The 24,373-nt window shown below is 42.1% G+C and overlaps 1 protein-coding gene across 1 annotated transcript in view; it reads left to right on the top strand.

Annotated features, from left to right (window-relative positions):
- The window catches only part of MGARP (mitochondria localized glutamic acid rich protein), a 66,862-nt gene that overhangs the window by 6,333 nt on the left and 36,156 nt on the right, over positions 1 to 24,373 (top strand). The window contains exons 2-4 of the mRNA XM_089688912.1: positions 12,949 to 13,052; positions 13,507 to 13,704; positions 22,664 to 22,809. Of these exons, the coding sequence (XP_089545038.1) occupies positions 12,949 to 13,052; positions 13,507 to 13,704; positions 22,664 to 22,809 (448 nt within the window). The remainder of the gene's footprint in view (positions 1 to 12,948; positions 13,053 to 13,506; positions 13,705 to 22,663; positions 22,810 to 24,373) is intronic.

Raw genomic sequence — 24,373 nt, 5'->3', positions numbered from 1 at the left:
TCAGCGGGGGGGGGAGGAATTGTGCCCCATCATTGGTGTCAGCGGGGGGGGGGAGGAATTGTGCTCCATCGTTGGTGTCAGCGGGGGGGGGGGTTATTGTGCCCCATCGTTGGTGTCAGTGGGGGAGGAATTGTGCCCCATCGTTGGTGTCAGTGGGGGGAGGAAATTGTGCCCCATTCGTTGGTGTCAGTGGGGGGAGGAATTGTGCCCCATCGTTGGTGTCAGTGGGGGGAGGAATTGTGCCCCATCGTTGGCGTCAGTGGGGGAGGAATTGTGCCCATCGTTGGCGTCAGTGGGGGGAGGAATTGTGCCCCATCGTTGGCGTCAGTGGGGGGAGGAATTGTGCCCCATCGTGGCGTCAGTGGGGGGAGGAATTGTGCCCCATCGTTGGCGTCAGTGGGGGGAGGAATTGTGCCCCATCGTTGGCGTCAGTGGGGGGAGGAATTGTGCCCCATCGTTGGCGTCAGTGGGGGAGGAATTGTGCCCCATCCGTTGGCGTCAGTGGGGGGAGGAATTGTGCCCCATCGTTGGCGTCAGTGGGGGGAGGAATTGTGCCCCATCGTTGGCGTCAGTGGGGGGAGGAATTGTGCCCCATCGTTGGCGTCAGTGGGGGGAGGAATTGTGCCCCATCGTTGGCGTCAGTGGGGGGAGGAATTGTGCCCCATCGTTGGCGTCAGTGGGGGGAGGAATTGTGCCCCATCGTTGGCGTCAGTGGGGGGAGGAATTGTGCCCCATCGTTGGCGTCAGTGGGGGAGGAATTGTGCCCCATCGTTGGCGTCAGTGGGGGGAGGAATTGTGCCCCATCGTTGGCGTCAGTGGGGGGAGGAATTGTGCCCCATCGTTGGCGTCAGTGGGGGGAGGAATTGTGCCCCATCGTTGGCGTCGGGTGGGGGGAGGAATTTTGCCCCATCGTTGGTGTCGGGAGGGGGGGGGGATAGTGCCCCATCGTTGGTGTCGGGGGGGGGGGGGGAATAGTGCCCCATCGTTGGTGTCGGGGGGGGGAATAGTGCCCCATCGTTGGTGTCGGGGGGGGGGGGGGAATAGTGCCCCAACGTTGGTGTCAGTGGGGGGGGGGGAGAGAATAGTGCCCCAACGTTGGTGTCAGTGGGGGGGGGGAGAGAATAGTGCCCCAACGTTGGTGTCAGTGGGGGGGGGGAGAGAATAGTGCCCCATGGTTGGTGTCAGTGGGGGGGGGGAGAGAATAGTGCCCCATCGTTGGTGTCAGTGGGGGGGGGGAGAGAATAGTGCCCCATTGTTGGTGTCAGTGGGGGGGGGGGGAGAATAGTGCCCCATCGTTGGTGTCAGTGGGGGGGGGGGAGAATAGTGCCCCATTGTTGGTGTCAGTGGGGGGAGGAATAGTGCCCCATCGTTGGTGTCAGTTGGGGGGAGGAATAGTGCCTCATCATTGGTATTAGTGACACCAATGATGGGGCACTATTCCTCCCACTGACACCAATGATACTTTGCTGACCCCTGCTCCAGCCTGGGCTCGCTCCCTCCCTCTCCCATCTACAGTCCGCATACCTGGCTGCAGAAGCACCATCTGCACAGTACAGACACTTACTGGTCAGCTGTCTTCCTTCTCTTCATTCGCTTCTCCAAGCTCCACCTCCTCGCCGGTGATTGGCCGCCTGTGTACCTCTCCTGAGCTACAGTGTCCGGTGGCCAATCACCGGTGAGGAGGCAGAGCTGTTGCGTGATCCCGGGGGTGTGGCCAGATGACGGGCGGCATGTCATCCTGCCCACACATCGCAGTCCAGGGAAATGTGGGCGCTGCATGTGGGTGGACCTGCCTGGAGATGGATAGAGGGGCGGTGTCTCGGTTTCTAAGACCATCGGAAATATGTGTTTTCCGATGGTCTTAGGCGACCCCTGTGAAAGGGTCGTTCGACCCCCAGGTTGAGAACCGCTGCTGTAGAGGGATATGCTTTGTTCATATTTCATGTCTGAGGTTTACAACCACTTTTAACAGAATGCACAGAAAACCTTATGTATGTTCTGTAAACTACTAGTCCTATTAACCTACTATATATTGAAGATAAAGACAATGTAGGTAAGCCATGCATACTTTATTTTTCTTTTTCAACCTCCGATGAATTGAGAAAAGAAAAAGTTTCCTTAAAGTGGTAGTAAAGTCTCAAGAGGAAATTAAATAAATGGCCCCCCTGCAGGTTGGAGTCATTTTTTTAAGCTCCTAGAAGCTATTAGCATCATTTTTTTCTGCTCCTAGAAGCTAAATGGTGTGTATTCTATGTGTCCATGCACACTACTTTAAGCTGTTAGTGTTTTGTGAGCTTCAGCATCTAGAAGCAGAAAAAATATTTTTTCTGGCTTTTTTTTTTTTTTTTAAATAACAAACATGTCATACTTCCCTGCTCTGTGTAGTGGTTTGCATAGAGCAGCCTGGATACTCCTGTTCTCGGGACCTCGCAGGCTCTCCTGGCTCCTCCTGTCTGTTGGGTGCCCCTACAGCAAGCGGCTTGCTATGGGGGCACCTGCTGCTCCTTGTGTCCATTCACACACACAGCCACAGTTCAGCCCCTCCCCTCTCTTTTCTCATTGGCTCACTTGCTATGATTGACAATGAGAAGAGGGAGTCCTGGGATAGCCCAGACTCCAGTGCACATAGTTGGATCGAGAGGAGGCTTAGGTCAGTATTAGGGGGACTCAGGGAGATACTGCACACAGAAGTTTTTTTTACTTTCATTCATAGAATGCATGAAGTAAAAAACCTTAAGCCTATACAACCATTTTAAAACTCCTAAACGGCTACTAAACGCTATTACCAGCATTTTATGTCTAGCATTTTTTTTAGCTTAAAATACCACTAGTGTGCATTGAGCCTTCGTGTTTTTTTGTTTTTTGGGGGTTTTTTTTGCTTGGAAAAATGCTCCAAAAAAAATTTTTTTCTGCTCCTAATCACTAAAGCTCAAAAATGCTAATATCCTAAAGTATTGTACATGGACACATTGGATAACACTATGTAGCTTTCTAGGAGAAGAAGAAAATATGCTGATAATAGCTTCTAGGAGCTTAAAAAACGTTAGTGTGCGTGGAGCCTAAACCTCCAAAGCAGGAACAAGCATTCTACGTTGTTCACAATCTGACAGTGCTAAACTCGGCCAGTGTTGCGACAGTAGGAGGGAGATCGCACTGTCCATGTGCAGGGAAACAAACACTTTAAATTGGTATTTATCCCAAAAGCAAATATTCATTACCAATTCGTAGATAAGATGGCTGCATTGGTTTTTCATTTTTAGTCTTTTTTTTCACCTGCTGATCTTGCAAGTATGTCTGTAGTTTATTAAGCAGAACAAGCTGTTCTGCAGATGTAGCAGTTAGCTCTGGTTTACACAAACACATTGCAGTAAACACAAGGAACCTGTGCTTTTCCAGCACTGCTTTGTACACACGCTGTTTGCTATACATTGCGGGTGTCAATACAAAGTTAATGACACCCCAAACACCTCAACATCACAGTGCGGTTTGCCTGCACCGGATCACATGCTACAAACAACCACGTGATGTGGTTGCTGTGCGGCTCCAAAAAAGGTGGCTGCACTTCTTTGGTGCGATTTGAGCCTATTCAAAATGAATGGGCTCAAATTGCACTGCACTGAATCTAATGTGAATTGCACAGGAATGCGTGTGATTCACTTGCTGTTCATAGTGTGAACCTAGGCTTAGTGTTGAGACAAACCATTTTACCACTGACAGGTGTTTACAAAGTCAGCTTTTATTTATTCATGTAAAACCTTTATCCCAAAAGAAAATACACTGCTGTAACTGCCTAAAAAGTGTTAGCTGGAGTTTGGCTGGTTTGTTGTATCTAAATCTGCTAGTATATCTAACAGTACATTCTCCCAGACTGACAATGCTGATGTCCAAAGGTGCCTCTGTTTCACCTTCATCTGGAGTGCAGGCACCCCAATACACGAGGTGTGTTACTGGTCATGTCACCAGGTGAAAACAGAGGGGAAAAAGCAAAAAGCAAAAAAAAAATAGATGCAGCCACACTTCTTGGTACGCTGCAAATTATTACATTTTAGTTTTTTTATTTAAAGTGGAGTTCTTCCCCCCCCCCCCCCAAAAAAAAAACAATTAAGTCCAACTATAATTACTGTAGCTGCTGACAATATTAGGGTACTTACCTGTCCAGGGATCCAGCAGTGTCCTGCTCACCCCAAGCCGATTCTTCATTCGGTGCCGTCAACGCCATCTTGACTAAAGGAAACCGGCAGTGATGCCTTTCGGCTTCACAACTGGTCTCCTGCTATGCATGCGCGAAGCACGCTGTGCTTTTTGAATGGGCCACAGACTTCTGGGTCCTGTTAAGTGTCCCAGAAGGCTGCAGGGGGGAGGGGCAAAAACTAGGTACCTGCTCCACCCTCCCCCTCCAAAAGGTGCTAAATGTGCCAGCGGAGGAGGGAGGAGGCAGATTGGTGGAGCTTCCACTTTTGGGTGGAACTCTGCTTTAAAGAGGAGCTCCAGTCTCCAGTGTAAATAAGTCAGCAGCTACAAAAACTGCAGCCTCTGACTTGATAAACCGCTACTCATATGCCCATGATTTAGTGCTGTGCTCACCCCAGCCAAATTCACCTCCCATCTTCTGTCCCCGGTGCCAGCATCTTAACGATGGGCACTGTGCTGTGACAGCTTGCGGCTTCACAGCTGTGTGCCCACTGCGCATGTGTTGGCCACGCTGCACATTGTGAATGGTCCCACAGTCCTCTTTGACATGTCCCTGAAGATTGGGGCGAGGGGAGGGTGCATGTCAAAGTTATGTACCCGCTAACCCCCCCCCCCCCCAAAAAAAAATAAAAAAGTGTGCCATTTCATAAACAGACACTGGGGCGGAGGCCTTAAAGCAGGACTCCCTCTTTTGAGTGAAGCTCTGCTTAAAGTACAATCCAGCAGGAATAGTAAAGGTCATGTGTCGGGTGAGACTAGAGGCATGTGTATAATGGTATGCGCAAACCTGCCTATATATTTTTGGAGTTTGAAACCATTCCATAAACATTGCATGCATAGATGAATAGTAAAATATGAACAAAGTTATTGAGTGTATATGCATTAAAAAAGCCAGGTAGTGCAATTTGCAATTTATAACCTGTTATGACAGTATGCAGTACAGATATGCTGATGGTATGAAGGTGAGGCCAGGTAGTCTATATTAAAAGGGAACTTCACTTCCCCCTTCTTTATTTTTTTTTTCCTGTTACCTTGACAGCTGAGTTGTCATCAAACGCAATGTTATTTGATGTAAGCTGGGAACACACTGGCTGAAAATCATTCCGTTCAGCAGGAACAAGCCGACTCTCTGTCAATGTGTACAGCTGTATATCCAGCAGACAGTGTGTGCCCAGTTTAAGCTGCTATTCAATCTTGGCACTGTGTGCTGCCCTCTTATCTCCTCATGTCATCGGGAGCCTGACTGCCTTTTCCAGGGTCCTTGAGACAGCCTTTTGATGTGACAGCGCATGTGCAGTGCAGCAGATATTGATCCCCCCTGGGATGTATGACTTTAGGAGGCTTGGGGTACAGTGTCAACCTTGCCTAAGCAAGAAATCCCAAAGTGCAGGGTAAAGGCCTGCTGATAATGTACCTAACTTAAAAAATTGTTAATATGTTCATCTAGATCAGGGGTCCTCAAACTACGGCCCGCGGGCCAGATACAGCCTGGCAAAGATATTTACCCGGCCTGCCAGGCCGGGTAATAGAAAAAAAAAACACACAGCACCGGTCAGCAAATAGCTAGACTGCTCGCTGGGTCCTCAGCTGCGAAGACCCAGCGAGCGGCAGCCTGGAAGCCCCTGATTTCACCCGCTGCAGCTGGAGGAGAGCACACCAGGCACAGTGTACAGTGGTTTCCAGTGCGTTAGTATACAGTGCATTGCAGTTTCCAATGCGTTAAGTGTACAGTGCATTTTAAATATTGTACTTTTTTTTTGCACTACAATTCAGATATGTGCATAGGTATTTGTTCATACTTTTTTCAAACTTTAGTCCGGCCCCCCAACAGTGTGAAGATCAATGAACTGGCCCCCTGTTTAAAAAGTTTGAGGACCCCTGATCTAGATGTATAAAGAAAATGAAAGCATACTAACAGTACTACTGGCTGTCATAGAAAATGAAATGCTTCCACTTGTCTGGAGGGAGGATGATGTTGCAGAGTTCTTGTTACTAAACATGGATACAAATAAATGGTCCCAGATGGCTGCTGTAGTGGTTATGAGGGGTACCAAGAACAGGAAGGGATGGGATATCTGTTTGATAGGAGGAAAAAAACAACAAAAGGGAAGGTGGGGGGGGGGGGGGGGGGTAAGAAGTGACACCTGTTTAGAAAACAGGCAGGGAGGGGGACCTCCCCAGTGGGAATAAAAACATTATAAACTTGACAGGTTCTGGCTTACTGATGGAAATGAACATTCTTTGTTTAGAATTGAGCATTCATTTGAACAAGTATGCAGAACGGGAGCTTAGACTTTTCATACTTCACTGGCTGTGAGTGTGTTTGTTTCAGGTCTATGAGTCCGTAGATAATTTAGCCTAAGCCTGGGTTCACACTTCTGTGGTGTGGAACATCGCATGTTGTTCACACAGGAACCTCACTGCATTCCTGTGCAAATCTCATGCGAGTTCTGTGCGGTGCAATTTGAGCCATACGTTTTGGCGGTTTTTTTTTTATTTTATTTTTTAGAATCGGATTGCATGGGTATTCACACCCATGCGATCCAATTCTGCAGATTGCACCTTGTTTATGAACCGATTTCGGGGTGTTGTTAACATACACACCCGCAGCGGTTCGCATGAATGGGGTGTGATTATGATGCGGTGTGGAATTCTCGCAGAATTCGGTGACCGGAATTCCGTTTAGCCTGAACCCAGGCTAAATCAGGAACCTTCCTGCACCTTTAAATCTCATCCAGCAGTGGCAGTTCCCATATGTCTATGCTCACCAGTCCCCTTCAGCCGTGCAGTAACCCATAGCAACCACTGGGTATTCATCAATCTGAGACTTAATTATTGTAAGCAAGTGAATAAAGGTGATGCGCTGCTCAAAATCAATAATGATGTGAAATGAAGAATAAAATAATCAAGACAATACCAACGTGACTAAGTCCGCACAAATAATAATGAAAAAAAAATTCAAGAAATCCAGATGGAGAAGAGCATCTTCCTACTGGTGACTGCACCCAAAATCCCAGTGCTGTAAATCCTCAATACAATTGCTTCACCACAGTGAACATGGAGATCCAGGTGGACCCTCACCTTCTTGCATGGGCTTGTATATGAAGACCGGTCAGATTGGCATCTCCCCTTTTAGTGGAGGTAACACATGGCTTGCTCCTCTGTGGGCAATCTTCCCCTTACAAGCCACCGCTGATCTTCCAATAGCACCTGATATCAATATAGCTGGCTCTGTGGGTAAAGCACAACAACCACAAAGATGACCATAGTGCAGCACGCTTCTTAAGATAACGTGTAGTTTATGAAAACATACACTCACATGGTAACCAAAATAAATCGCAGTAAAAACAAAACAGTCAACAGAGAGCTGTATCCTGCCTGAATGGTGTTCCAGTGCTGACGTCACCTGGCTCCTCCCCACGCGTATCGTCACACACCACGTGAATTCATCAGGGGTAGCTAGGGGACAGTATATATGGCCGACAGATTCATACAATCAACTGACATCACTATAGCTGGGGAAAAAGGACCTACAGTGCAACAAAATTACATCAAATGGTGGTACATGGAACTGCACTGACTCATATAAATAAAAACAGGAATGACCATAAGACAAATATGATTCCCCCTATGGAGGGGCATGGTAGCTAAACAGAAAAAAATTAAACAAAAATATATAAATAAAAACATTAAAGAAAAAAAAAAAAAAAGATAATACATGCCAAAATATATACTATGGAAACCCCCCCCCCCCCCCCCCCACATTCAGGAAACCCTAAAAATAAATATAAAAACATAATATAGATAGGATGGTAAGGGAGGGAATACTAAAGAAAAAATATGTAAATATAAAATTAAAATTACTATGGGGGAAAAAAAATCGATGGAAAAATATTAATAATTACTGATAAAACAGTTGGTACCAAAATCAACATTAAATCCTTTAGGTACAAAAGTCTGGAGCTCATAAATCCAACGGGTCTCCTGGCTAAGAACCATTATTTTGTGGCTACCTCGCCAGTGTCTGTTATACACTTTTACTCCCCAGAATTGGAGCCCTGTGGGGTCTTTATTGTGGTATCAAAGGAAATGTTTGGATAAATGATGCTTGGTGGATCCTTTGCTGATAATCTGGATGTGTTCCTGAATTCTTATTTTTAATGATCTTAGTTCTCCCTACATATTGTTTGTAACATGGGCACTGGAGTATGTAAACAACCCCCTCGCTGTTACAGTAGATAAAATCCTTAATGGAATACTCCCTCCCAGTGGATGTAGCAATAAATTTATCCCTTCTCAGTTGTTTTTTATTGGTTTTATTACATGCATAGCATTTTCTACAGGGAAAAAAATATTTTCCCTCAAAAAAAGTCCATCCTCTCTTACTTGGTGGGTCTAACACCCCTCTTACTAATCTATCCTTAATGGTGGATGCTCGTCTATATATAAAATGTGGCTTCTCAGGCAATACATCTCTCAAATGTTTATCATCTTTCAGAATGGGCCAATGTTTCTTAACCGCTTGCCGCCCTGCCACTGTGTATATACATGTGCAGGGCGGCAGTGGAGCGCAAAAGCACGTTTTAAAATGTGCTCCGCGCTCCCGACACATTCGCGGGTAGGGGGCACGCGCGCGCACTCCCGCTGACCCGCGGGTGATACGATTCGATCCAGGAGGGATCGATCATTAGATTTCAGCCAGTGATTTCTGGCTGAAATCACATGATCGGTCCCTGTCCTATCCTGTCCTGTGTTGATATTTACACAGGGCAGGATATGATGTCATTCTTCTCTGCCTGGACACATTCCATTCCAGACAGAGAAGAAGACATCCAAAAAGTGAGTACACAAGCACTACACTACAGTTAGAACACACTAGGACACATTTAACCCCCTGATCGCCCCCCCCTTCCAGTTAACCCCTTCACTGCCCTGTCACCAGTGTCATTGATCAGTGAAGCGATTTTTACTGCTCAGTGTCGCTGGCGACTTCCGATAGAGTTAGCGCCCCTCCCAGATAGCGCCAGTTTGCCCGCCAGTACACCAGTAATCCCGTTTAACCCCTTAATCGCCCCCTTCCCCCCCCAGTTAACCCCTTCACTGCCCTGTCACCAGTGTCACTGATCAGTGAACCAATTTTTACTGATCACTGTATCAGTGTCGCTGGCGACTTCCGATAGTGTTAGCGCCCCTCCCAGATAGCGCCAGATTGCCCACTAGTACACCAGTAATCCCGTTTAACCCCTTGATCGCCCCCCCCCCCCCGTTAACCCCTTCACTGCCCTGTCACCAGTGTCACTGATCAGTGAACCGATTTTTACTGATCACTGTATCAGTGTCGCTAGCGACTTCCGATAGTGTTAGCGCCCCTCCCAGATAGCGCCAGTTTGCCCGCCAGTACACCAGTAATCCCGTTTAACCCCTTGATCACCCCCCCAGTTAACCCCTTCACTGCCCTGTCACCAGTGTCACTGATCAGTGAACCAATTTTTACCGATCACTGTATCAGTGTCGCTGGCGACTTCCGATAGTGTTAGCGCCCCTCCCAGATAGCGCCAGTTTGCCCGCTAGTGCACCAGAAATCCCATTTAACCCCTTGATCGCCCCCCTCACCCACAGTTAACCCCTTCACTGCCCTGTCACCAGTGTCATTGATTACAATGAACAGATTTTTACTGATCACTGTATTAGTGTCACTGGTGACTTCCGATAGTGTTAGCGCCCCTCCTAGATAGCGCCAGTTTGCCCGCTAATGCGCGGGATTTTTTTTACCAAAAACATGTAGCAGAATACATTTTGGCTTAAATTTATGACTAACTTTGAGTTTATGATATATTTTTTTATAGCTTAAAGTAGAAAATATTGTGTTTTTTTCAAAAGTTTCGTGGTTTTTTTGTTTATAGCGCAAAAAATAAAAAGCGCACAGGTGATAAAATACCACCAAAAGAAAGCTCTATTTGTGTGAAAAAAAGGACGTAAATTTCGTTTGGGTACAGCATTGCATGACCGCGCAATTATCATTTGAATTAGTGCAGCACCAAACAGCAAAAAAAGGCCTGGTCATTAAGGGGGGTAAATCCTCTGGGGCTCAAGTGGTTAAATATACTTTCTACCTTTATATTGAGCGTTATAATCCATGATAATAGGTAGTATTTTCCCGTGTGTCTGTCTTCTTTTTATCAGTAGAGTGTCCCTACTCATTAGTCCCACTTCTTTAATTTTCACTCTTACAAATTATTTCTCATATCCTTTCTCAATGAACCTATTCCCATTTGTAGTGCCTGCGATGTAGAGCATTCCTTGCTAGTGCAATTCCTTCTTAACCTGATGAACTGCCTTTTCGGTATATTAATAAGCCAGGGATCAAAATGACAGCTATGTGTTGATATAACTATTGCAGTCCACCTCTTTAAAGTAGGATTTATTCTCGAATTTTGTTATTAATAACAATTTCCAAATCCAAAAAACAAATCCTTTTTTGCATCCACTTCCCAAGACAATTGAATATTTTTCTCATTGTTATTGAGATGAGAAAGGAAATGTTCTAATTTCTCCAGATCCCCCTGCCATATCATTATCACGTCATCAATGCTACATCTGTATATTAATAATTCTTGTGGTTAATTTTTATAAATAACTTCCTCCTCCCATTGGGCCATGAACAGGTTCGCCACACTTGGTGCAAACTTCGCGCCCATGGCTATGCCCATCTTTTGTTGGTAGTATTCTTGGCCATACCAAAAATAATTATTAACTAGACAATCTAAACACTCAACCAGATATTTCCTTTGTGTATGTTTCAAAGTGGTATATTCTTTCAATGCCCATTGTGTTGCTGCCTTGGCTTCATGGTGGTTAATTATAGTATACAAGGATGCTACATCAGCTGTGGCTAAATAAATCTGATCTGTATTAATTTCCAATGTCTCCAATACTTGCAACAAATGTTTTGTATCTCATAGTGTGGACTTAGTCACGTTGGAATTGTCTTTGTGATTATTTTATTGTTCATTTCACATCATTATTGATTTCGAGCAGCGCAACACCTTTATTCACTTGTATACTTTTTTTATGGGAACACAAATAACACGTGTTTGCAGCAGCTTGTTAAAATTGTGTTTAGTCTTTACATATTTTTATTTTGCACTTTTGGCAGTGCACAATTTTTATTTTGTTTCATATTCGTTATTGCATGGTTTGCTTCAACAGTCAGCTGCTTCCCTGAACACATAGGAAAGCCATTCAGGAAGTCATGTGTTGGTAGAGAGTGTGGCTTGTTTATTTCTTGATTTAAACATTTCCTGACCTCCGGAGGACCCTAAAAGTGGGATGTCAGGCCTGATTTTTGTGACAGTTTGTTTTAGAGTTGATCATAAGGCAAAAGCTAGTAGCAAAGGATTGTTTGATTCAAATGTTTTATAGTCTTACAGTATTAAAAAATGTAGGAGGAATAAAATCCTTTTCAATACATACAGAACTTTTCTTTTTTTTTTTTCAACATAGTGGGCAAGGTTTGTAATCGACATGATGATCTCTAGAACCAAAGTACAGGTGTATATTTCTGCAGCATTCCAAGATCTTTTGTCAATGTAACCCCAGTTATTCATTTGAAATGTGAGATGTATTCAGTGCAGCTAACAAGCTGTCATTTAATACTGTCAGGATTATCATACACGTGGCCTCCAGAATGATGCACCGTTGGGTGCTGGCTGTTCTGTTGATACAATGTTACCTGAGCTTGACTGGTTTTAAAAACGAGAAGGCGGTGCTTCCGTCTTCTGTGGGTGGGTATGATCGGCACAGCACCCAGTTGCAACCCACCCACATTCATAGATTGGCAGTGGCTGGCTATGTGGACATTTACTTGTATAGAAGGAACATCTCTTAGCAACACCTATGTGTACACTCAGCTCATGATTGGATTTCCATGGAATCATGGGTAATGTAGTGCATAATTCTTTCTGGTAAGCATGTTTGATGTCATGTGCGCCTACTGGTTTGATCAGCCCACTGGCACCTGGGCACTGCAAACTATGCAGCTGCCATTGATGTCACGTGAAGTTGAAAAAAAAAGCTTTATTAATTCCAAAAGTAAAATATTATTGTTGAAAACACATATGCATTTTAATTGTCCTAGAGCAAACGGAGCTATGGTTAAAAAACTATCATAATCCTGGGGTTCATCCTCAAAGAATGTTGCAGCCAAAGTCATAAACGTGGAAAATCGGCACAAGGGCCATAACTTTACAGTTAGTGGAATGTGTCCATTGTACTTATTTGTCTTCTGTTCATGAAAATCTTGCTCCTTGCCTGCCAGCTGCTCCATTTATGGAAGCCGTACTACAGCTTCTATGAATGAAACGGGATCTTTGAACGGAGGGGGCAGAGTTATCATTTACCTGTCCACCATTCACAGATTGCTTTCCAGTCATAGAAGCTGTAGTATATCTTCTATGAATGAAGAAGCTTGGTGTCAAGGGCGGACATAGCTGGATTCTCTTGATGAGAGCCTGTGGCAGCTTGTTGGTTGTATTAACCCCTTCCACCCCAGAAGTAGGTGGGGGTCATGGGGCAGAACAGAGGAAGATTTTCATTAACAGAAGTTGATTCAGCACAAGGGACACATCCAACTGACTTAGGTTGTGCTGTCCCTTGTTCTGATTTTTCTGTTTGTGATTTTGGCTTTAACTACAGTATTCTAGTATTATGCCTGTGCATGCACTGTGATTGATGTTTGTGTTTCTGTCCTCTTTACAGCACCTGTTCGTCATATGTCAGCCGGCAGTGTGCCAGGCTCTTCTGGTGAACATCTGCCTTATTACCTAATGGTTGCTGTAGCTCTAACTGGTGGAGTAGCATATGTAAGTATTTTCACTGTGCTGGGTTGGCTTATTTGGTATCTCAGAAGTCATGGCTAATTAAGTTAAAGCCCATCTCTGGGCAAAACTTACTACTCAGAGACTATCTCTAGATAGTTTGCAGTTATCTTAGTGCTGTGATCTTGACGGCCAGGCTTAGTGAGATTTTTTTGTTTTGTTTTTTGCGGTGCAGTTGCAGTTCTGATGCGAATTGTTAAACGTTAAAAGGCTGGAAATTGCAGCCGCAACACACTGAAAATCGCACTGCGGTTGGATGCTTTCAAAACGCCGATTTTTACATTAACCAGGGCTTAATGTTATTACTGGAGGTAGAGGCCTTCTGTGTGTTTTTATGTTCAGTTGCTCTAAGTTATAAACAACTAGGGTAGAAGGGAAATGAGATCCTTTATTTTTTTTTTTCCAAGCTACATCCTTGCTGATCTTGTTTCTGTTGCAGGCGTACCACACTGTCGTCAGAGACAGAGCCCGCTTTCATGACCGCCATGAATACATTGAAACGCAAGTGAAACCCCAGTTAGACTCGGATAAAGGTAAGAACAAACTCTTGAATACAGATACCACTGTGCTGTGGTTCTGTTTGGATTATGGAATTTATCACAGTGTATGTGAAGGCAAAATATTTGTTTTAGATGGTGTTGGGAAGAATTAGATGCTCTCAAGCTTGTATTGATTATGTCCCCACTGGGGAGATTCATCCTTAATTTGTCCTCGTGATAATTGTCAACCACTCAGTAGGTAAGTCCTTCATGAGAACACATTTTTTTTTAATACTCTCTAATTCTAATAGGGGAATTACAATTTACTTTGGAAAAGTTTTTGTTTTATTTCCTGTTGCAAATCCAGCACAGGAAGTGATGGGAAATCTCTCGAGCAGGAAGCAAGACAGAGACAGCAAAAATAACTTGATAGGTGTTTTAACCCTTCCCTACTCTCAGCTAAAATTAAAGAAAAAAAAACTTTAGCTGTACATGTACTTTAAAACAGTATTAAATCCAGAACTAAAAATGTAATATATTGCAGCTTACCAGTCATTAGATGTGGTGGCTGCATTGGTTGTCTTTTTTGGTTTTTTTTCCTCTCTATTTTCATCTGATGATGTGACCAGTAACATGCCTATATTTGAGTGCCCCCTCTCTAGATGGAGTGCAGAGGCTACCTTTGGACAGCAGCATTGTTAATTTGTGGAAAGGTAGTGTTAGATGTACTAGCAGATTTAGATACACTAACAAATCGAAACTAGCTAATACTTTATAAGCAGTTACAGCAGTTTTTTGGGGTTTTTTTCGTTTTGTTATGAAGGTAAATATGAACATAAATAAAGCTGCTCACCGTAAGCACCTGCCAGTGTTTAATGAATTGCCTCATCCCTTAACTGATACATCTGCAAGAGAGGTTGTTCTTTTAAAAACAGACTTACTGGATAGATCGCCAGCTGAAAATAGAAGAAAGGGAGCCTAAAAAAAAAAGAAAACTAATGCAGCCATCACATTTAAGAATTTGATAAGCTGCAATATAATAAATGTTTGCTTTTGAGTTTAATACAGCTTTAAACCTGGAGTATCATCCCATTGAACCTCAATTATTACTATTACATGTACAAAAATTAGCTGCAATCTTGTTGACCAAAACTAGTTCATTTAATTTTGGGGCAAAGCAATGATACTATATGTGAAATATTAAAAGGATACCATCACTACTTTTTGTCTTTCAGTCTTCTAGTTTTACACTTCATTTTCATCATTGTCTGAAGCTATGTTAAAGTAGAACTATAGGCATATATAGGCCTTTTTGTTTTCATTTTGGGTTGAGCAATGGAAGGCTATAACCACCGTCAGATGTCTTTTTTTTTCCCGCCATCTGTGTCCTATTGCAGAGATTTTCCTTCACTTCCTGTCTCATAGCCAAACAGGAAGTGAGCCGAAATCCTTCAAATTAAGGGAATCCCTTGGGGACCCCCAGGTCACCAGAACGAGTGCCCTCAATGGAAGATTCCCCTCTATTTTTTTGGGGACAACCCAAAATTTGGGATTTTCTTTTATGTTCACTTTCAATGATAAGGGTAAACAGGAAAAATAGGGTGAATATCTTTAATGAGGGCACAGACAGCATTTAAACTTGACAGGTGTTCTATTCCCTCTCTATTCTATCCAAAACTTAAAAAAAAAAAAAAGGTTTTGCCTTTTTAGTTAGACTTTTAAATATTGACATAAATTATAGTGAGATGCCTATAAATCATGATGCAGGTTCTGAAAACAAAGGTGCACGCTACCTTGCCCTATAGTTCACAAGCCTTTGTATCCAGGTGCTTTGTCCCATAGCCAGTCTGCCAATCTTGCTAAATGCTATGTTCTTTTAGTCCTGTTGAAGACCCTCTGTTACCATTATTCATGTGATATGAAAGGTGTGCAGACTGCCTCCTGTCTAGGTAAAGGTGCAGCGTGAAATGTAATACTGTTGACAAAGTAAAGTGTCCCATACAAGCTGATCACAGCACCAGACTCTAGAGACAGGATTGTTTTTCATTGTGGCAGTTGGCTGATCTGAAGGATTAATTTTAGTAGCTTGTTGCACTTGGGCAGAACAATCACAGACAGCAGACAGGCCAGTAGGGTATGTAACAAGATCAAGAATTTCTCCATCTGGTCCTAATATCTTCCGATACATCTTTAACCATTTACCCCCCTTCCTGACGGGCCATTTTTTGCATTACGGCGCTGCATTACTTTAACTGACAATTGCGCATTCATGCTACGCTGTACCTAAATCAAATTTACGTCCTTTTTTTTTTTTTTTTTTTCCTTACGACTTGAGCTTTCTTTTGGTGTTATTTGATTGCCTGTGTGGTTTTAATTTTTTGTGCGATTAAAAAAAGACATTTTTTAAAAAAAATTTTTTTTGACTTTTTGCTATTAAACATGTCCAGTGAAAAAAGTCAAATTTCGTTATAAATTTATGCCAAAATGTATTCTGCTACACGTCTTTTGCTAAAAAAAATCCCAATACATGTAAATTAAATGGTTTACATGAAAGTTGTTTACAAATGGCTGTATATATACTGAGATTTTTTTTTTTAATTTTTACTAGTAATGGCGATCAGCGACTTATTGTGGGACTGCGGCGAACATTCTGACACTGGTGGGAACTGACTTGGTGTCACTGACATTCCTAGTGATACCAATACAGTGATTAGTGCTAAAAAAAAAAAAAAAAAAAGCACTGACAGTGTACTAATGACACTGGGCAGGAAGGGGTTAACAGGGGCGATCAAAGGGTTAATTGTGTGCAGGGAGTGTTTTTACTAGGGCCGGGGTGTGTGTGCTTCACTGTAATCACACAGCCATCCAGAGCAGTGTGCCCGAGATGACAGGGAGAATGACTGTTAGTAAACAATACAGTCTGCCTCCCCGTCGGAGATCCTCGGAAATCACCGTGCGTCGGCGAGTAATTACCGGCCGGGCCTGGTGATTGAAGGCTGCGAATGGGCGCCCGCTACCCAGAAATGCAAAATCATGTATACGTATTATGTTTGTGCACCTGTGCCACCCTGTAGCAGTATTTCTGCTATAGGGAGGATGGGAAGCGGTTAAACACACAGATCTTTCTAGCAAAAAAAAAAATTGTTTGGCGTATGTGTAGTTGTGCCGAAATGTTTTTTTATAGTGCAATCAATTCTGTGTTATGGGGCAAGTTTCCCCTGATGGCAGGGTAGGTATGTTAGTGGTCATCTCACATTGCTCTGAACTGCACAACATGGGTATAAAACTGAAAGGATCACAGACTGTGATCTCACACAGAGCAGTAGTTAAAGTGGCTCTAAAGGCTCAAGGTTTTTTACCTTCCTTCATTCTGTGCACGAAGGTAAAAAACCTTGTGTGCAGTGCACACCCCAAGCCCCCCCCAACACATTCCTGATCCCCTTCTGATCCAGCGATGTTCACAATATCCTCAGCTGAATGGGGACTCTCCATCCTCATTGGTTGAGGCAGCAACGGGACTCCATTGGCTCCCTCTGCTGTAAATCACAGCCAGTGAGCCAATGAGGAGAGAGCAGGGGGGCAGGAATGAGCCGCGGCTCTGTGTTATTGGCGCATAGAGCAGCGGCTCGGGAGCGAGCACGTAGTGGTGCCCCTCAGGGCAAGCAGCAATCAAGGTGGGGGGGGGGTCAGAGCTTCAATAGGGGACCCGAAAAGAAGAGGATCGGGGCAGCTGTGTGAGAGCCTACTGCACAGAGCAGGTATGATATGCTTGTTGTTTTATAATAAAGAAAAAAAAAAAGCTTTAGTTTCCCTTTTTAAGTGTTTTTTAAAAAAAAAAAAAAATCCAAGTGACATAGCAATGATATTAAACAGATTGTACATTCACACAAACCTGTTGGTAATTATGAAGCTAGTGGATATGCAACGTGTTTAAAGGATAAACAAACTTTAAGAGCAAGTGCTCCTATTTTGTTTGACCGTTTAGGCTGACCTAAGAGATCCCACCAACCCCTCCAGAGATGCATACTTACATTGATCTGACAGCTGAGGTCAGTAGAGCCCCATAGAAGTCAATGGATGAATGGTGCTCTACTGTGCAGGCATTGCCAGGAAACAGAGGATGAGATAATTGCAAGTACACTTATCCTTTATCCTAGGTTCACACTTATGCAGATTTCAGTGCATTTTCCAGCTTGCAGAAATGCAGTACAGTCCATTTTTACATGATTTCCTAAGGCTCTAGTACACCGCAGCAGATTGCATTTTGGGTGTAGTAGACTTCAATGGACCCACACCAAAAAGCAAGTGTTACATTTTTTACGTGTTTTTTTTTTTTTGTAATAGAAAAGTATAAGCTAGGGTTGGGGTTAAATGTTAGGGTTGAAATGCTAATGCTGACAATTACTGCTAAATCCCAACCTGAATGATTACCTCTAACCTTAACTCGAACTTCAACATGCGACTTTGGTAATATAAAGGTTCCTGCGCTACTTTGATGCTACTTGAGTGTCGCATCAAAGTTGCACTACATGAACAGAGCTGTCATACTTTTTCTATTAGCAAAAATAAGCAAACCACAAAATGCGGCAAAACCACACGTTCAAAAACGCAAAACACGCAGGAAAAGTGCATCAACTGCAACCTGCATAGATGTGAGCCTACCCTAAAAGTGTAACTAAAGGCAAAGGTTTTTGCTTTTTTCAATTTTGAATAGAGTATGGAAGATGTTTTTGCCATTTGTGTCCCATTTGAGAGATTACCCTTTACTTCCTGTCCCATGGCCAAAATAGGAAGTGAGGACATCCCAGTTTGTCACCAGGGTCACCAGAATTGGTGTCCTGATTGGAAGATTCCCCTCTATTCGTGTTCTGATGTCAACCCAAAATTTGGGATTTTCGTTTCACTTTTGGACTTTCACTTTTGATGAAAACAGTACAAGTATTAGAATGAATCTCCCTAATGGGGGCAGAGAAAGCAATAAAAACGGAATCTGTTTCCACTCTGTCCAAAACTTAAAAAAAAAAAATATATATATAAAATAATAAAGCTTTGCCTTTTTAGTTAGTCTACAATACCAAACAGAATGCATGAGCTGGTAGGGGGTGTCATTCTGTACATTATTTCTTATTAAATGGATCATGTACAAGACCATACCTTGTAGAGGTGAAATGTTCCAGCTGCCTAACGCTCGATGCATTCCTGACCCCTCCCAGCCCTATCTTGTGAAGTGTGTGTGTGCTGGACAGTAGAACAGGGACCTAGTTGCTGCCCGGTCATCCTCCCTCCTAGGCTTGTTCCAGATCCCCTTACACATTGCTGCTCAGTAGTACAAAGTGGTCAACCAGCACTGCTGTCTGTGCCATTCATCAGTTTCCGTTTTTCTGCCATCATATCTCTGTAGCTCAGTTTTGTAACTTTAGTTAGGGGGGTGCATTATTCCAAATTTTCACAGGGCTTCGTACATATTTAGTTATGCCATTGATGATGAATGGGGTGGGTTTTTTTTTTGCAGATAATGCATTCAGCACTTTTCATATGATAAGCAGTGTCCTAATGTGATTTTAATTGTTTGTTTTTTTTCTTTCCAATCCCCAACTTTTCTTTCGTGCTTGCCAGATGACCGTAAGTAGATTTCTTTTATTTAACTTTCTTTGTAATTTTTCCTATTTTGATAGTACTAGCAAAATATATTTCTCTGCCCAGGTTTATTCCTCTCTATGCCAGTCTATTAGAGCAATTTACTGATGGTAGTGACTTCAAAAGCTTTTGGCCGTTCATGAAAACTGTAGAATATCACGCTAGGTGTTTTGTGTTGGTGTGCACCATATGAGTGGAATGGGAAACCTGGGACAAGAAGTATATTATGCCACTCAACCTATCACTGTTTTGAACAAGGTTTTCTTAATGGTCAACTTTAAATATTTGTTGTAACTACTATGTTCCAGCTATTTGATATGTGTAACTGGACATTTACCATGCAAATATAGTATTAAACTGTATCCAAGATACTGGTACTTATTTACTCATGTATTTTGTTTTACACAATTCTCAGACAAAACTTCTTACCCTTGTTCACAACCGATATGGTCTTGTGTGTTTTCTGTGGCTGTGTGTGAAAGTGTTATCCGTGTCAGTTCAGTTCATTCTGGTTAGCTCTTAAAATATGTTTGTTTTTTTTTTTTGGTTTTGGTTTTTTTTTTTTCTTTCCAGACTTTTTTTCAGCATGAGCACTACTTATTTGAACTTTGCTCATGGTTCTTTTATTTTTCTCTAATTGTCACTTTTGCTTTTTACAATTTCCAGAATAAAGCCCAAGGGGATATCTACCTAACTTGAAGTTATAACAACCAAAAAAGGGACAGTCCATCATGCCGTGCAGCCTAACTAGTGATGATTTATAGTCGCACGCCAGTCCTTAAAGTCTCACCACCTTTAAATTTAAGTTTTTTTGTTTCTTTTCTTAACGGTTAAGCTTAATACGGTTTCCGCTAGTCCCCCTTTTGCCACAAGTGGGGTCAGATCTGGTTCAGATTTTGGATTATAGAAAAAAAAACTGTGGAATCTGTTAAATGGATTAATTAAGGCTGATTGCTCTTATTACCTGTGTGTACTTGACTGTCCAATAAAGAGACCACTATGAATGTTGTTTTGACTGACTGTCCTTTATTTTTTATTTTTTCTCTACTTTTGACTGGAATTTCTGCGTAGTGCTGTTCTTAATGTTAGAGGCCCTCCCCTTTTTGCTTGAGGTGATTAAGTTGTCCTAAAACCGAAGTGTGGGCTTTGTGTGTTGATGTAACTAACCTACTATCCTTGCTTGCTTCCCTTGTTGCACAAAGCTGCTTCCTTTATAGAGTTGCTTAATGTGAAGGATATTGTAGATAAAGAGCTGACTGCTTTTGATGGTGTTTATTAGCATCACTTTATTCTTGGATCTATTGTGATCTAGGGATAAAACTTTCAAGAAATATGGTGTTCTGTCAAGGTGTAAGACATTGCCCTGTGTTTTTGTTAAAGAATCATTTTGTGTTACATTGGCAAGCTTTACAACCAGTGAATTTAATGTTTACTGCATTCTGGTTTTTAGTGCTTCCCTTCAAGCAACTCTTTTAATCATATGTACTCAACAGTACATGTTGTGTAACTCTAATGCACAGCCATTTGTATGTCGAAAAAATTACTTGTCACTCATTATTTGTGGAAATCGCATGTCACAATGTGATTCCGAATTTACTAAAATCTCACAAAATTGACATTACAAAAAATGTAAATGTAAAGAGGTGTCTGCATAAAATTAGAGCTAGAGAATACTCTGTAGGCATATTATTTAAAGGATAAGTTCACCATTCATAACATGCTACACCCATATTCAGGGTGTAACACGTTATGAAAGCACCGGCCCCCACTTTGTCCGCTCCTCTGTGAATGAGAAACTACAAATCCCAACAGCCTTAGCGGCTGTTGGCTTGTAGTTATGAATGAACTACCATGGCAGTTCATTGAATCTGTCAGTATATCTGCTTGCTTGTACATCCCCGTACGGGCAAGCAGATATACTGACAGACCTGCATGGCACCAGCTATCTGCTGATTGCTGGTGCAATGCTTTCCAGGCTTCTGCAGCAAAAAAATAATAAATGCACATTTTTTTTTTTTACCTGCAAAAAAATGTGCATTCATTATTTATCAAAAGGTGAACTTATGCTTTAACTTTGAACTGTATGTATAGCTAAATCTTAATAGAGGAGGGAAGGGCAAAAGCTTTTTTTATTTTTTTTTTTTAGTTTTTTTTATTTCCAGTTTGTGTCTCATTGGGGAGTTTACCCTTTTCTTCCTGTCCAATGCAAGCAACAGGAAGTGAGATACAATCTCTATTAAGTGAGGGGAATTCCCCTCTTAGTTGTGACAGGAGCAAGTGTCTCCCCTTTGTTTTGCTGATGGCTCTAAAATGTGTATTTCCCTTCAATTTCTGTCTCGGTAGCAATGGTCATCAGAACAAATCGTTTTACTCCTACCTACTGGAGACACAAACCGCAATAAAAACGTGTCAGTTTCTAAACCTTCCCTACTCTGATATAAGAAAAATAGTTTTTTTTGGCTGTACATACTGTAAAGAAAACCTCTTCTCATGTGGAAACAAAATAACATACTGTGCACTTTCAGTTATTGGCATTAATTATTGGCTTGCTGTCCTTCATCCATTATGACAACTCTGGTAGCGTAAGATAGACAGATGCTGCTCCAATTTAGTATGTTCTTGCCCACCAAGTAGTCTACAAACACAAGAGGAACAGCACCTGACTAACAAGTTTGACAGATAACTGCACACCATCAGTAATAGCAATATATGTTATCCCAATCAGTAATACCAACAGAATGATATAGCACATGTATCGGGCTGTTTTCTTCACGGATTGAAATAAAATGTATAGCTATTACTACTGGTGTGTAATCATCCATGATACTCTTCAGGGGTGGGCAACTGTGGCCCTCCAGCTGTTGGTGAACTACAAGTCCCATCATGCATCTGCCTTTGGGAGTCATGCTTGTAACTGAAAGTTTTGCAATGCCTCATGGGACTTGTAGTTCTGCAACAGCTGGAGGGCCACAGTTGCCCAGCCCTGCTCTATATGATGGCTCTGACTGGCCACTCAGGCACCAGACACTGTCACAAGGGAGAAGCAAAGGTATTCTCAACTCGGGGTAAGCTTCAGATAGTCACATGGAGCTTACATGTAGATTACTCTACTCACTTTCTGTGGCTGAACAGACTGGTGGAGAAGTGAAGGAAAGGTGAGTTTGGATGGCTCAGGTTAACAGAATTCAAGTACACATGTTGCTTTGTCTTATGTGGCAAAACAATGATATGATGCCATACTGTAGCTGTAATAGGGTTGGCAGATTTACATTCCAGCACAAGGCCAAAAAGCTTCTATATCTTTGGTACGAATGTGCAGAGATGGCATCACTGGAGTGTCCTGCTCTGCCAACTAGATGGGCCAATTACAAGGCTAACTTAAAGTCTAACTCCACCTGTACGACCATGTTACACCTATATTTAGGATGCAACTATGAATGAATGAATAAACAAACCTACAAGTTTCATTTGCCACTGCAGTATAGGGACTTGTTACTAATGGAACATAAGTTTGGTTATTACTGTATTATTCATCCAGCTTTAGAACTTAAAAGTCTTCACCTCAATCTGGACACAGAGCTGGAGAAGATTCTGCAGGAGCTTGGCATTGCACCAGCAATCCACAGGTCGTAGTTGCAATGCTTTGCAGGCACATTTTGCAAAAAAAAAAAAAAATTAAATATATTTTTGTTTTTTCTGCTAATATATGTTCATTAATTTTTTTTTTTTTTTCGTTTGTTTTGCAAAAGGTGGACTAAGCCTTTTTAAGCTAGCTGTACATTTCATTTTTCTCTTCTGACGATTTTACTTATCCACACTTTTTGCTTAGAACCTTCCAATACTGGTTATGAAATTCAGGAAGTTGCAGAACCAGTTGGATTTATTCTCTACTTGCTTATATTTTGTACTGCGCAAAGGCAGATCCATATCGCAGAAATCTGAACAAGGTGTAAGCCCTCTTCCCTTAGCTACATAGTAGGAGGCCAGAACCAGGAACTTTAATCAAGGTATCTTGACATTGGTGTAATGTAAAGATTTAAGATGTCAAGATCAGTCAACCAGCTGGTGCCCATCAAAATCAAGTTCTATGTATATTTACTTTACTTTAGATTAAAAAGTATTATAGCTTGGTGACTCATCTGTAGTGGGAAGTAAAGCTCTCCAAACCTCTGTTTCTGTGTTACCATTGATGCTAATCATGCATTAAAGCATGCAAGTGTTTTGCTTGACTACAATAACATTGTATTAAAATATTCTAAACACCCGTATGTGAAAAATCACAAATTATTGCATGTTGATTGTCCAACCTATTCATCCACGTTGGCTGCACAATCTTTGCTACTTGTACAGATGGAAAGTTCTTTGCTTTTATTTTACTGTACATGGCACATTTTTTCTTTTAAAAAGGGTTGCAACCAGAATGCTGTATTATTGCCTGTCACTCTTGTCAGCCTTCTGTATCTCATACCTTTTGTCTCTCTATTGTCACCCTTTGTTTTGTTGAAAGTCTATAAATGCAATCTTGCAAAATGAAAGAATGAGCATACTGGGCATAGCTGCTTTTAGTGGTGACATTTTAGGAAAAAGTTCAGAAACTGGAATAGAATTCCAACGCAAATCATATGGAACTATTCTGAAAAACTTTTTTGTTTCCTATGTGCTGCTTCTGGGGGAAAGGGAGAAGTGTGTGTTTACCCTACAGCATCAAGCTGTCTGTTTTGTTTGTTTTCTAATATTTAGATTGAGTAGGGAAGAATTAATGTGAGTGTATGTAGATAGGTATAAAGAGAGAGGATAAAAATATATACTTCTTAGAACGGTCCAACAGCTGCTTATATTTACACATACATTTTTTTTTCTACTAGTACGTTATATTTCATACCTCTGTCTGTCTTTTAACATCGCCACCATTTTACAATTATGTTACCTTCTTTACTAATAAGGGATGGATGTTTATTCCCAGTAACTGCATTTCACTTTGCAATATGCTTGGCCACTAAAGTGAGCTACTAAAATATAATAATATCAAAAGACTCAAGACCCATTTTAGATCAATGTACTCTAAGACCTTGCACATACGGGCTTCATCTTGTATATTAAAAAAAAAAATGTGTACAACCAAGCTTTTTAAGTAAACTTTCAAAGTGCTTTCTTGAAGAGTTTAAAGGTATTATTTCACCCGATTTACAC

Source organism: Staurois parvus, unplaced genomic scaffold (genome assembly GCF_062004578.1).
Source record: "Staurois parvus isolate SC_StPar_1 unplaced genomic scaffold, SC_StPar_1.0 ptg000460l, whole genome shotgun sequence".
Lineage (NCBI taxonomy): Eukaryota > Metazoa > Chordata > Amphibia > Anura > Ranidae > Staurois > Staurois parvus.
Note: the sequence above shows the minus strand (reverse complement) of the source record. Positions and strands in the feature narration are given on the sequence as shown.